General features: G+C 47.7%; 1 protein-coding gene across 1 annotated transcript in view; it reads left to right on the top strand.

Annotated features, from left to right (window-relative positions):
* LOC141082326 (uncharacterized) overlaps window positions 1-14,776 on the top strand; it is a 124,778-nt gene that overhangs the window by 71,527 nt on the left and 38,475 nt on the right. Inside the window, 1 exon segment of the mRNA XM_073566272.1 lies at window positions 134-486. Coding sequence (XP_073422373.1) covers window positions 134-486 — 353 coding nt within the window.

Below are 14,776 nucleotides of genomic sequence, written 5' to 3'. Positions count from 1 at the left end.
TTAGTCACCATAGAACTCACACAGGGGAGAAACCTTTTTCCTGTTTAGAATGTGGTAAATGTTTTGTGAGGAAATCATCTCTTCTTAGTCACCAAAAAAACTCACACAGGGGAGAAACCTTTTTCATGCTCAGAATGTGGGAAATGTTTTAACCAGAAATCTAATTTTGTTACACACCAGAAAACTCACACAGGGGAGAAGTCTTTTTCATGTTCAGAATGTGGGAAATGTTTTAACAAGAAATCTAATTTTGTTACACACCAGAAAACTCACACAGGGGAGAAACCTTTTTCCTGTTCAGAATGTTGGAAATGTTTTAGCCAGAAATCAGATTTGGTTAAGCACCATAGAACTCACACTGGCGAGAAGCCTTTTTCCTGTTCAGAATGTGGGAAATGTTTTATCCAGAAATCAGATTTGTTTAATCACCAAAGAACCCACACGGGTGAGAAGCCTTTTTCCTGTTCAGAATGTGGGAAATGTTTTGCAAAGAAATCATATGTGGCTAATCACCATAGAAACCACACAGGGGAGAAGCCTTTTTCCTGTTCAGAATGTGGGAAATGTTTTGCACATAAATCACATTTTGTTACTCACCATAAAACTCACACAGGCGAGAAACCTTTTTCCTGTTCAGAATGTGGGAAATGTTTTAACCAGAAATCAGATTTGGTTAGTCACCATAGAACTCACACAGGGGACAAGACTTTTTGCTGTTTAGAATGTGGGAAATGTTTTACAAAGAAATCAGATTTGGTTAAGCACCAGAGAACTCACACAGGGGAGAAGCCTTTTTGCTGTTTAGAATGTGGGAAATGTTTTACAAAGAAATCAGATTGTGTTAAGCACCAGAGAACTCACACAGGGGAGAAGCCTTTTTCATGTTCAGAATGTGGGAAATGTTTTATCCAGAAATCACATTTGGTTAATCACCATAGAACTCACACAGGTGAGAAGCCTTTTTCCTGTTCAGAATGTGGGAAATGTTTTACAAGGAAATCAGATTTGATTATGCACCGTATAACTCACACAGGGGAGAAACCTTTTTCCTGTTCAGAATGTGGGAAATGTTTTTCAAAGAAATCACATTTTGTTAGTCACCAAAGAATTCACACAGGGGAGAAGCCTTTTTGCTGTTCAGAATGTGGGAAATGTTTTAACTGGAAATCAGATTTGGTTAATCATCAAAGAACTCACACAGGGGAGAAGCCTTTTTGCTGTTCAGAATGTGGGAAATGTTTTAACTGGAAATCACACTTGGTTAAACACCATAGAACTCACACAGGGGAGAAGCCTTTTTCCTGCTCAGAATGTGGGAAATGTTTTGTGAAGAAATCTTCTCTTCTTCTTAGTCACTAAAAAACTCACACAGGGGAGAAACCATTTTCATGTTCTTAATGTGGGAAATGTTTTCTACCAAAATCAACTCTTAATAAACATCAGGGAAGTCACACGGGGAGTTTTTTTCATGTTCAAAATGTTGGAAATATTTTAACTCAAAATTGTATCTTCTTAAAGGTGTTGACCACTACTAGGACAACCCCTTGTCATTCCTCATGTTTGGCCATCTAATATATAAAGCTCAAGTGTGTGTATGTATGTATGTGTGTATGTATGTATGTCCAGGATAGGCATCCGCACCGTCGCAGCTACAGCCACAAAATTTGGCACAGTCACACGTCTGGACCCTGAGAGCGTCCTAAGCTATGTTGTGAGGCGAAATTTTAACCCTACACATTCCAATTCACCAATTTTGCCCCTAGCTACATAATGGGGAAAAAGTGTGTGCATATCAAGCCCCGCCCCTCATTATGATGTCACAATGGTTGCCATGGCGACGCTGATGTCATAGGTTGCAAGCCCCGACGCTCATTATGATGTCATAATGGTTGACTATGGGATGGAGGATGTGTGATGGGTATATGGGCACTGGACTATGGGATGGAGGATATGTATGACGGGTATATGGGCACGGGACTATGGGATGGCGGATATGTATGGTGGGTATATGGGCATGGGACTATGGGATGGAGGATATGTATGATGGGTATATGGGCACGGGACTATGGGATGGAGGATATGTATGGGCATGGGATTATGAGATGAAGGATGTGTGATGGGTATATGGGCATGGGACTATGGGATGGAGGATGTATGATGGGTATATGGGCACTCGACTATGGGATGGAGGATATGTATGATGGATATATGGGCACGGGCCTATGGGATCGTGGATATGTATGATGGGTATATGGGCACGGGACTATGGGATGGAGGATAATTATAATTTGCTATAACTAACCACAGTTAGTTACTATGCCCGGGCAGCGCCGGGCTCTTCAGCTAGTGTTACAATAAAAACACTCATTGTACGAGAATGATCAGTACTAAATATATTGAACAGCCATGTCAGACTGAGCTGCCATCATGGAAAATCTTTCGCTAACTAACTTTGCAGCTAATGAGATGACTTTATGGGAGCTCTAGCCAGAATGGAGACATAAAATGACATCAGAGCCATTAGCAGGTATGGTTGGCATACACAAGGGTTAATAGGAGTAGCTGCAGGGCATTGTGAGAGTAAGTAATGGTGTCATATGGTAGTAAGTAGTGTCTGTGATGAGGACAATACAGTAGTCAATATGTGAAGAGTTATGTGAGTAATGACATTAGATAAAAGGGACATGGGGATTTATGGACTGTAATGGCGTTTGGTGAAATACTAAATATTGTCATTTTGTATTATCACTTTCTTTAGTATTCTAGAATACATGTCTTTCCCTGCAGTATGAGGTTATCATGTATACACCTTTTATCACTATATGTAGTTCGTTTGTCTAATCATGTATATATAAAAAGCCCAAATGAGGTCCTCCATATATTCAGAAGTAGAAGTCAACAACACAGCCTACAAACGTTACTCCCATAAACAACATTTCAGTGTGAAATATATCTGTATTTCAACAAAACACATAAAAAATATAAAAAGAAGAGATTATGCAGAGAAAAATCATCAGGTATGTATATAAAACGAATCTAAATCTGTCCCAAAGTATAGTTTAGAAAAATCCTTTACATATATATAATTGTAAGTGGAAAGCCCATATGGAAGAAGTATAACAAGTATATCGCTTATCACCCTATATCATTACATATCTCAGGTGTAAGGTCTCCCCGAATGGTCAATTCACAATAAACCCAGATACAAAGAATATATAGAACGGGTTTACAATCCACACAGGAATAAATATTACATTGTAGACTCATAAAGTGACAGTGCTCATGGAAACATTCAAAAAATAGTACAAACAATGAATGTTATAAAGCCGATTCCATAGGGCATGTGTGGCATTATGGGCATGACACGGTCACGGCTTCACATGGAGTCTTCATTGCTGGTGCATAAATCCAGAAGCAGCAGAACGGGGCAAACTGCATATTACACGCGTTTCGCTTGTAGAAACCCCTTTCTGAGGAAGCATTACAAGCGAAACGTGCTTAAGGCTATGTGCCCACGTAGCGTTTTAAAACGCTCACTAAAAACCGGACTCCTGCCCAGAAATCGCGCGGTTTTTTTTCCGCGCGATTTTACCGCGATTATGACCGCGATTTTGCCGCGATTTTCGCGTGCGTTATTCAAGCACTTTCCAAGCGATTTGAAGCATCGCTTGGAAAGTGATTGACAGGTTGGTCACACTCGTCAAACAGTGTTTGACAAGTGTGACCAGGTTTTTACTATTGAGGCCGCCTATGCGGCATCAATAGTAAAAGATAGAATGTTAAAATGCTAAAAAAAAAAAATCGGAGTATATTTACCTTCCGGCGTCCCGCGCTGCCATCCCGAGCCTCAGCATTCCCAGTAATGCCTTGCGAGACCTGTGATGACGTTGGTCTCGTGTTACTATAGCGATCTCGCGAGACTACGTCATCACAGGACCTTGCTGCAAGGCAATACTGGGAACGCTTAGGCCGGGAATGCAGCGCGGGACGTCGGAAGGTAAATATACCCCGATTTTTTATTTTTTATTCTTTTTTTTTTACAGGGGTATGGTACCCAGGGCCTGGAGGACAGTCTCCTCTCCTCCACACCGTGGGTACCAACCGCACATGAGACGCTTAACTTCCTGCATGGTGGGCATAGCCACATGCGGGAAGTAAGCGATTCTCATGCATTCCTATGGGTGCGGAATCACGGCAATTCTTTGCGATTCCGCACAAAAGAATGAGCATGCTGTGATTTTTTCCGCGATGCCGCCGCCGAAAAAAGCGCAGCATTAGCACAGCATGTGCGGAATACCATAGGAATGCATGGGGGGCGTTCTGTACACGATTTTTAAGCGTTTTCGCGCCGAAAATCGCAGCAAAAACGCTTAAAAATCGCTACGTGTGCACATAGCCTAAAAGAGCGCCTCTGGGTAATGTAATCATCCCTATAGATCTGTCTTGTCTGTGTGTGCCTCTTTGGTATGTGGACATTGTGGGGTTCGCCACGTTCTCCTGCTTCTTGATTTGTGCACTAGCAATGAAGACTCTATGTGAAGCAGTGACCGGGTCACAATACTATTTTGTCCTCACACTCCCTGTGATTGTGTGATGTGTCTGGCCTAAGAGAGACAATCAGCAAGTGGGTTATAAATTAGATATAAATATAATATATATGACCAAATATATTTTAGTTCCCCCTTCTATATCTACCATCCAACTATAGTGATAAACTCTCTGCAGATTAATGATATACTATATTGGTCTGTGTTCCTGGAGGATAGCTTCTGCTCCACTAGATACCATTGATAAGATACATGGTGCTTCACGTCCAGTATTTATGGTGAATAACATATATTATTATGGGCAGTTGTTCTTTGAGATCGGTAGATTTAACATATGTCAAATTAAAAAGCGGGTCTGTAATATCCCGAAATTTCAAAGGTTCTGGTTACAATCGATAACTTCCTTGTCAATTCCAGAACCTGGTGGGAAAATTATATTTCCACCTTATTAAAACCAAGCCAGGTATATATTGAGCCTAATATGAAAAACTTACCCATCAGCATTTTCTCTTTTCTTCTTTTTTCCATAAATTCCTTGATATTCCTACTTTTTAGTTTTTTTAACAGGACATCGGGGGCCCATATGTCCTGGAACCCTTGTTTCTCTCTATGCCCTACTACACTGTCCTTCAGGTCTCCGGTCCATACTGCTATTAGTGAGCAGAACGGATTCACAAAATATTGAACTCCGTTCACCTCACTTTCTGAAGTGATGCAGCATTCAGTTTGTGAAGATTGAGCTTAGAATTATTTTAATTTTAACAATTAGAATAAAATCTACATAAAATTAACATTGTTATAAATATTTATACATTTAAATAGCCACAAAAATACACATCAGTAGATAAGAAATTATTCAAACATTTATTCTGGACCTCATAATTTTGACCCTGGCATCTTACCTCTCTGGTTTCCTGTCCATGACCCTGGTATATTACCTTTCTGGTTTCCTGTCCATGACCCTGGTATATTACCTCTCTGGTTTCCTGTCCATGATCCAGTTATCTTACCTTTCTGGTTTCCTGTCCATGACCCTGGTATATTACCTCTCTGGTTTCCTGTCCATGACCCTGGTAGCTTACCTTTCAGGTTTCCTGTCCATGACCCTGGTATATTACCTTTCTGGTTTCCTGTCCATGACCCTGGTATATTACCTCTCTGGTTTGCTGTCCATGATACTGTTATCATACCTTTCTGGTTTCCAGTCCATGACCATGGTATATTACCTCTCTGGTTTCCCGTCCATGATCCTGGTATCTTACCTCTCTGGTTTTCTGTCCATGACCCTGGTATATTTCCTCTCTGGTTTTCTGTCCATGACCCTGGTATATTACCTCTCTGGTTTCTTGTCCATGACCCTGGTATATTATATCTCTGGTATCCTGTCCATAACCCTGGCATATTACCTTTCTGGTTTCCTGTCCATGACCCTGGTATATTACCTCCCTGGTTTCCTGTCCATGATCCTGGTATCTTACCTCTCTGATTTCTTGTCCATGACCATGGTATCTTACCTCTCTGGTTTCCTGTCTATGATCCTGGTATCTTACCTCTCTTGTTTCTTGTCCATGACCCTGTTATCTTACCTCTCTAGTTTCCTGTCCATTACCCTGGTATATTATCTCTCTGGTTTCCTGTCCATAACCCTGGCATATTACCTTTCTGGTTTCCTGTCCATGATCCTGGAATCTTACCTCTCTGGTTTCCTGTCCATGGCCCTGGTATATTTCCCTTCTGGTTTCCTGTCCATGACCCTGGTATCTTACCTCTCTGGTTTCATGTCCATGACCCTGGTATCTTACCTCTCTGGTTTCCTGTCCATGACCCTGGTATCTTACCTCTCTGGTTTCCTGTCCATGACCCTGGTATCTTACCTCTCTGGTTTCCTGTCCATGACCCTGATATATTACCTTTTTAGTTTCCTGTCCATGACCCTGGTACCTTTCTAGTTTCCTGTCTATGACCCTGGTACCTTTCTGGTTTCCTGTCCATGACCCTGGTACATTACCTTTCTAGTTTCCTGTCCATGACCCTGGTACCTCTCTGGTTTCCTGTCCATGACCCTGGTACCTTTCTGGTTTCCTGTCCATGACCCTAGTAGTTTGGGGGACATGAAGGACTTGTTTTTGTTATCTTTGTATTCTGCTGTTTGTGAGGTAGGATGTAGAAAAAGACGGCAATTCTGCTGTTTTCTATTATGTGACTGTATGGCCCCTTAACACGACCTGTCATGTTTTTCAACGATGCCATGTGTCCCCTATTTGACTTATGGTGCTGCTCTCATGTCCATGTTTTCCCAGCAACAGAGGTGACAAAGAGCCAGTACAAGTCTATGGGTCCATGTAAGCATGCCGTCCGTGTGCCGTACATATGCCGCCCGTGTGCTGTACATGTGCCATCCATATGCTGTACGCGTGCCGTCCGTTTGCCGTCAATGTGCTGTACATGAGCCGTCGTGTGCGGTCCGTGTGCTGTACATGTGCCGTCTGTGTGCTGTACATGTGCCGTCTTTGTGCCATACATGAGCCATCTGTGTTTAACATGGAAAGTATATGAGAAGCTTTGTAATTCCATTTCCATTATCCATACGGATGACCAAGATCAGAGTCTCATTATCCCGAGTAGAGAAGCTCCAGGGACAAAGACCCCGTCTGGTCCTAACACGCTGGGGGCCCGGAGTATCCAGCCACGAGGCCCGGATTCTCTCATTTGTGGCCCCTAAGTTTCTTGTAGAATAAATCCCTTTCTCACACAGTCCTGTAGTAATGACTTTGTTCTCACGTTTTGTAGATGGGTTTGTCTGACTCCATCTTATGTTATCAGTATAAGTGCGAGAGACGAGAGGCCGACGACCGCAGTTTTACCGTGTGTGTCCGGCGTCAGTTCTACAGTGTGAGAGATGCAGGGTCTGTGACCGAAGCTGGGGGTATACGGGTGTATACAGCGTAAACAGATGGGTCCGTGACCGAAGCTGGGGGTATACAAGTGTATACAGCATACACAGGGGTCTGCGACCGAACCTGGGGGTATACGGGTGTATACAGTGTACACAGGGATCTGCTACCGAAGCTGGAGATATACGGGTGTATACATCTTACACAGGGGGGTCTATGACCGAAGCTGGGGGTATACAGGTGTATACAGCGTACACAGGGGTCTGCGACCGAACCTGGGTGTATACAGTGTACACAGGGTTCTGCGACCAAAGCTGGGGGTACACGGGTGTATACAGCATACACAGAGTGGTCTGCGACCGAAGTTGGGGGTACACGGGTGTATACAGAGTACACAGAGGGGTCTGCGACCGAAGCTGGGGGTATACAGCATACACAGAGGGGTCTGTGACCTAAGCGTGGGGTATATTGGTGTATAAAGCATACACACAGGGGTCTGAGACCAAAGCTGGGGGTATATGGGTGTATACAGAGTGAGAGACGTGGGGTCTGTGACCGAAGCTGGGGGTATACGGGTGTATACAGTGTATACAGGGGTCTGCCACCGAAGCTGGGGGTATATGGATGTATACAGAGTACATAGAGGGCTCTGTGATCGAAGCTGTGGGTATACGGGTGTATACAGCTTACACAGAGGGATCTGTGATCGAAGCTGGTGGTATACGGGTGCATACAGCATACACACAGGGGTCTGAGACTGAAGCTGGGGGTATACGGGTGTATACAGTGTGAGAGACGCGGGGTCTGGGATAGAAGCTGGGGGTATACGGGTATATACAGTATACACGGGTCTGCGACTGAAGCTGAGGGTATATGGGTGTATACAGTGTACACAGGGGTCTGCGACCGAAGCTGGGTGTATACAGCGTACACAGAGGAATTTGTGACCGAAGCTGGGGGTATACGGGTGTATAAAGAACACTGAGGGGTCTGCTACCCAAGCTGGGGGAATACAGGTGTATACAGCATACACAGGGGTCTGTGCCCGAAGATGGGGGTATACGGGTGTATACAGCGTACACTGAGGGGTCTGCGACCGAAGCTGGGGGTATACGGGTGCATACAGAGGGGTCTGCGACCGAAGCTGGGGGTATACGGGTGTATACAGTGTACACAGAGGGGTCTGTGACAGAAGCTGGGGGTATACGGGTGTATACAGCATACACACAGGGGTCTGAGACTGAAGCTGTGGGCATACGGGTCTATACAGCGAACACAGTGATCTGCGACCGAAGCTGGGGGTATACGGGTGTATACAGTGTACACAGGGGGTCTGTGACCGAAGCTGTGTGTATACGGGTGTATACAGCATACACACAGGGGTCTGAGACTGAAGCTGGGGATATACAGTGGTATACAGTGTGAGAGATGCGGGGTCTGTGACTGAAGCTGGGGGTATATGGGTGTATACAGTATACACCACAGGGGTCAGCGACTGAAGCTGGGGGTGTATGGGTGTATACAGTGTACATAGGGGTCTGCACCCGAAGATTGGGGTATACGGGTGTATACAGCGTACACTTGTAGGAGGAAGAGTCCCCGCTGTGTGTCCGGGCCAGAACCAAGAGGGCCGTCACCAAGGTTCCTAGGGAGACTTTCAGGGGGACACAATTAGGAGACGGACCGCAGAGACTTCTAGAAAGGCTGGGGGAGGAGTTACTATAAAAGGGGCTGAGGACGCCAGCAGGAGTCAGTTGACGCAGCAGGGGAAGAGACGCGAGGAAGCTAGAGGGTGCCAGAGAGCCAGAGCAATAGTCTATACCAGAGACCAGAGGGAAGAGCAGCGACAGGCGAGACAGAAGTGGGACTTACTGTGCACAGAAAGGAGGTGGCACCGAGCCGTCCAGCCGAGGAACACCGACCGCCAGCCCGCAGCTGCGGCCTGTCCGCTGCAGCCTGCGGCCGTCGCCACTTCACTCCTGCCAGCAGCTGCGGCCTACCCGCTGCTGTCCGCGGCCTGTCCGCTGCCGCCCGCGGCCGACGCCGCTTCTCTCCAACAAGCGGCGCCGGCCTGCCCACTACCGCCCGCAGCTGTCGCCGCTTCACTCCAGCCCGTGGCTGCGGCCTGTCCGCTGCCGCCCGTGGCAGCCGCCGCCTCACTCCGGCCCGCAGCTGCGACCGGCCTGCAGTCACTTGAGGCAGCCACTGCACGTTCCCATCTCGAGGCTGTGGCCTCCGCTTTCCGGCCCCAGACAACACCATACTGCCTCCGCCGGGGGGCATAACGCCGGAGAACCCTCCCGGGGCCTGTTGTGCCCCCCCGTGCCGGGGCGTAGGAATGCCCGAAGTCTATGCCAGATTTACGTCGGCTGGGCCCAGCGGCTGAAACGCCGAAGCATCATCGACCATCGCTCTGCCGGACGACAGAGAGGATAAGTGACACCTTGTAGTCAAGGACCCATAGTCGGCAATACGGCGGCCCTATAGTCACTGGTCTTTGCCAGATTAGTCGTGTTCGCATTATCAGTGTATTCTTGTGTTGATCCCTGCGAGGATAATTACTGTTAGCTAGTTTGGTTGCTCTAGATAGCCCCTATAGGCATCTTCACATATAAAAGTTACATCTTAAAGTCCAAGCCGTCTCACGCCTCGTCACTGCATCCCGCGTGCCTGCGAGTGCTACACACTGAGGGGTCTGCGACTGAAGATGTGGGTATACAGCTTACACAGAGTGGTCTGTGACTGAAGATGTGGGTATACAGAATACACAGAGTGGTCTGTGACTGAAGATGTGGGTATACAGAATACACAGAGGGGTCTGTGACTGAAGATGGGGGTATACAGAGTACACAGAGGGGTCCAAACAAACGCGGCTCCGCTCCGTACACACACGGCTCTGCTCTGTACACCTCATACACACACGGCTCTGCACCATACACCTCGTAAACACGCGGCTCTGCTCCGTGCACCTCGTACACACGCGGCTCTGCTCCGTACACCTCGCACACATGTGGCTCCGCTCCATACACCTCGTACACACGCGGCTCCGCTACGTACACCTCGTACACATGGCTCCTCTCCGTACACCTCGTACACAGGCGTCTCCGCTCCGTACACCTCATACACATGTGGTTCCGCTCCGTACACCTCGTACAAACGCGGCTCCACTCCGTACACACACGGCTCTGCTCTGTACACCTCGTACACACACGGCTCTGCACCATACACCTCGTAAACACGCGGCTCTGCTCCGTGCACATGCGGCTCTGCTCCGTACACCTCGCACACATGTGGCTCCGCTCCATACACCTCGTACACAAACGGCTCCGCTCCGTACACCTCGTACACACGCGGCTCCGCTACGTACACCTCGTACACACACGGCTCCGCTCCGTACACCTCGTACACACGCGGCTCCGCTACGTACACCTCGTACACACACGGCTCCTCTCCGTACACCTCGTACACAGGTGGCTCCGCTCCGTACACCTCGTACACATGTGGTTCCGCTCCGTACACCTCGTACACACGCGGCTCCGCTCCGTACACCTCGTACACACATGTGGCTCCGCTCCGTACACCTCGTACACACGCGGCTCCGCTCCGTACACCTCGTACACACACGGCTCCGCTCCGTACACCTCGTACACACGCGGCTCCGCTCCGTACACCTCGTACACACGTGGCTCCTCTCCGTACACCTCGTACACACGCGGCTCCACTCCGTACACCTCGTACACACAGGGCTCCGCTCCGTACACCTCATACACACACGGCTCCGCTCCGTACACCTCGTACACACACGGCTCTGCTCCGTACACCTCGTACACACGCGGCTCCGCTCCGTACACCTCGTACACACACGGCTCCACTCCGTACACCTCGTACACACGCGGCTCCACTCCGTACACCTCGTACACACAGGGCTCCGCTCCGTACACCTCATACACACACGGCTCCGCTCCGTACACCTCGTACACACACGGCTCTGCTCCGTACACCTCGTACACACATGGCTCTGCTCCGTACACCTCGTACACACACGGCTCTGCTCCGTACACCTCGTACACACACGGCTCCGCTCCGTACACCTCATACACACACGGCTCCGCTCCGTACACCTCGTACACACGCAGCTCCGCTCCATACACCTCGTACACACACGGCTCCGCTCCGTACACCTCGTACACACACGGCTCCGCTCCGTACACCTCGTACACACGCAGCTCCGCTCCATACACCTCGTACACACACGGCTCCGCTCCGTACACCTCGTACACACACAGCTCTGCTACATCCACCCTGTAACTCCTCCTGACCCCACCCATAAACTTCCCCTCATCCAGCACCATGACAACCAGCACAGCAGAGTCCTGCACACACTGAGGCCCCTGATCATGTGACCCCTGACTCCTCCCCCCCTGTGACCTCATCACAGGTCCTGTGCGCACAGAGCAGCTGTAGAAATCTCCGGCCTCGGGGGTCTCACCAGACTTCGCTCTTTTCTTGCAGGGGCCGCAGTGGATTTCATCCTGGATCCATAGAGCTGAATAGAGGAGCGATGTTCCTTCACTCTGATGGTAATTGATGGTGACGTTTGTCCAACGTCCACGTTACCGAGTAAATCCCCCCAGGACTGCAGCCGGTAAAGACCCCGATATCCACAGGTGTCCCCTCTAATTGGGGGAAAGGGATAGAAAAGCCTCTTATCCCGAGGGGAAACCCTGTACATGGAGACATCGGCCTCAGATCTCTTCTGTCCTGTTCTTCCAGAAAAGCCTCAAACTTCTGTGTGTGACTCAGAGCTGAGATCTAACGGGAGAGAAGATTCCAGTGCGGGGAAGACGGGAAACCTTCATATAGACGGCCGGTGGGGATGGAGGCAGTGACCGACTCTGGCCACATCTGTCTCTAGAGCCGCAGTAGAAGATGAAGATGTCGTCCTCATCATGAAGGAGTTATTTCTCATGTCGCGTGTAATGAATCTCTCCTGCAGTATTGCTAATGCCGATTCCAGTGTCGGTAATGAGACGAGAATTAGCGTTATGGAAGATGAGTCTATGAGGAACGTGTTCAGCTGCCGACTCCGAGGAGGAAACTGCTTGTTGTCTGTGGCCTAAATATATAGGTTTTATTAGTAGATGTCAGGGGAGAAAACTAAACCCTGTAAAATAATAAATCTCCTCATATGTTTCCCTTATTATCTCCAGTAATTGTATTATTACACAGGATTCTTATGATGTTACATGATCATCTTCTCATTCAGGTCTCTACAATATCGGATCCTCTCAGGTAAGATCTTCTACAAAAGAGAATTTTCCTCATTTACCCATCAAGGATGGATATGGACAGAGCCAAGATGGCGGAGAGGATGTTACACCTCACCCTAGAGATCCTCTTCCGTCTCACTGGAGAGGTGAGAGATCCTGATGACGTCACATTACATCATTCTTATCTATGGGAATAACAGATGGACAGAACTGGAGAGGTGAGGACTCTGGAAATGTCTGTAGTGAGATTTATTAATGTGTCTCTCCATAACCAGGATTACACAGTGGTGAAGAAGACCTCTAGTGATCGCTGTCAGGACCCTGTGTCTGAGGGATGGGGAAGACCCCTGAGCCCAATCACGGGGCCTCCACCTCACCCCCTGATCCATGAGGACATCAATAACCAGAAGATCCTAGAACTCATCTACAAGATGATTGAGCTGCTGACTGGAGAGGTGACACTGCTGGGAATGCTGGGACATTATACAGTAACACTATGAAGGGATCGGGGGATGACGGTATCATTGTATGTGTCAGGTTCCTATAAGGTGTCAGGATGTTGCTGTCTATTTCTCCATGGAGGAGTGGGAGTATTTAGAAGGACACAGAGATCTGTACAAGAACGTCATAATGGAGGTTCCCCAGCCCCTCACATCGCCAGGTAATAGACAGGACTAAATACACACGGCCTATAATTATCTGTATGTAGAGAATGAATTCAGTCCCTGTATGTGTTTCCTCCAGATCTATCCAGTAAGAGGACAACACCAGAGAGATGTCCCCATCCTCTTCTTCCACAGGACTGTAACCAAGAAGATCCCAGTGCTCCTCAGGATCATCAGGTAGATGGAGAGAAGGTGTCAGGAGATCTCCCCTATGATGTGTAGACGGCTGTGAAGGTCTTGTGCTCAGTCTTGTTTTATCCACCAGTATTATATGTTTTATACTTGTGTAATGAGAGCGGTGGAGATGGCAGGATTAGAGCTGATCATAGATGGGACTTCTCCATCTGTCGGTGACTTTTACAATATTTGTTTCAGGGTGAAGATCTGACCCATATTAATACTACAGAGACATATGTGAGGGGTGATGAGTGGTGTAAAGAGGAGATTCCCACATATGACTACCCAGGTGAGTAGTAACCATTAAATACAGAGAAGTCACAGATTCCTCTCAGTCACCGTCTGTGGCTGCTTTATCGGTGGTGTAGTCCGGCCGTATTACCATGATCACCATTTTGCCTCTAGACCACAACATTCTCCTCCACCCAAAACTGTGCAAATGACTTTGGGCATTGAAAGCCCTTTTCTATAGAACTTACAACCTGGAGGATCCACCTACCCCCTGGGATTAGTGTGAGGGTGATCCCTTAAAGCGAGATCTATATAATTACTTGTACCTGACCAAATATAGGCCGAGTGCACACTTAAAGGGTCACACTGGACGCAAAGTTAGGCCGGGATCACACTACTGTGTGTGATGCAAGAAAGTTGCACGAGTCTCTCGCATCAACACCCGTCGCTTCCGCCGCTATTCGGGATTGGAGCTGCGGCTGCATAGAAATCCTAAAGTTTATTCTCCAGACAAAGAGACAGGAATTAGACAGGTAACGACCAGAGTCTTCTAAACTATAAAGCCAAATGACAGCGTACGTAGAATGTGCTGACAAGTTAGAAAATCACTTGAAGAAAAATATTATGCTGGGCCTGTAAGAGAAAGCGGAGGGTAATGATGCTGTTGGCTTCCTAGATCCCTGAGATCTTATCGGATGAATCTTCTCTCCCTTCTGTGCTGCTGAATGTCTCATGGTCACTAGGGATGAGCAAGTATACTCGTTAGGATTTGGTACTCGCGGTACTCGAATCCTGGCGAGTATTTCACAACTCACCTCTCTAAGCTGTGCGTGGCTGAGGGCTGTAATATACATTTATTCCCGCCTGCAGGAGATGTGTTGGCTCCAGCCCTGGTGTCATGGATTCACTCCACGTCATAAATTAGATTGTTTTTGATCCTAAGGAATTCAGATTATTGCACAATCTCCCCTGAAATGGGGAGCAATATTATT

Source organism: Dendrobates tinctorius, unplaced genomic scaffold (assembly GCF_039654945.1).
Source record: "Dendrobates tinctorius isolate UK_male_01 unplaced genomic scaffold, ASM3965494v1 ptg000017l, whole genome shotgun sequence".
Classification (NCBI taxonomy): Eukaryota; Metazoa; Chordata; class Amphibia; order Anura; family Dendrobatidae; genus Dendrobates; species Dendrobates tinctorius.
Note: the sequence above shows the minus strand (reverse complement) of the source record. Positions and strands in the feature narration are given on the sequence as shown.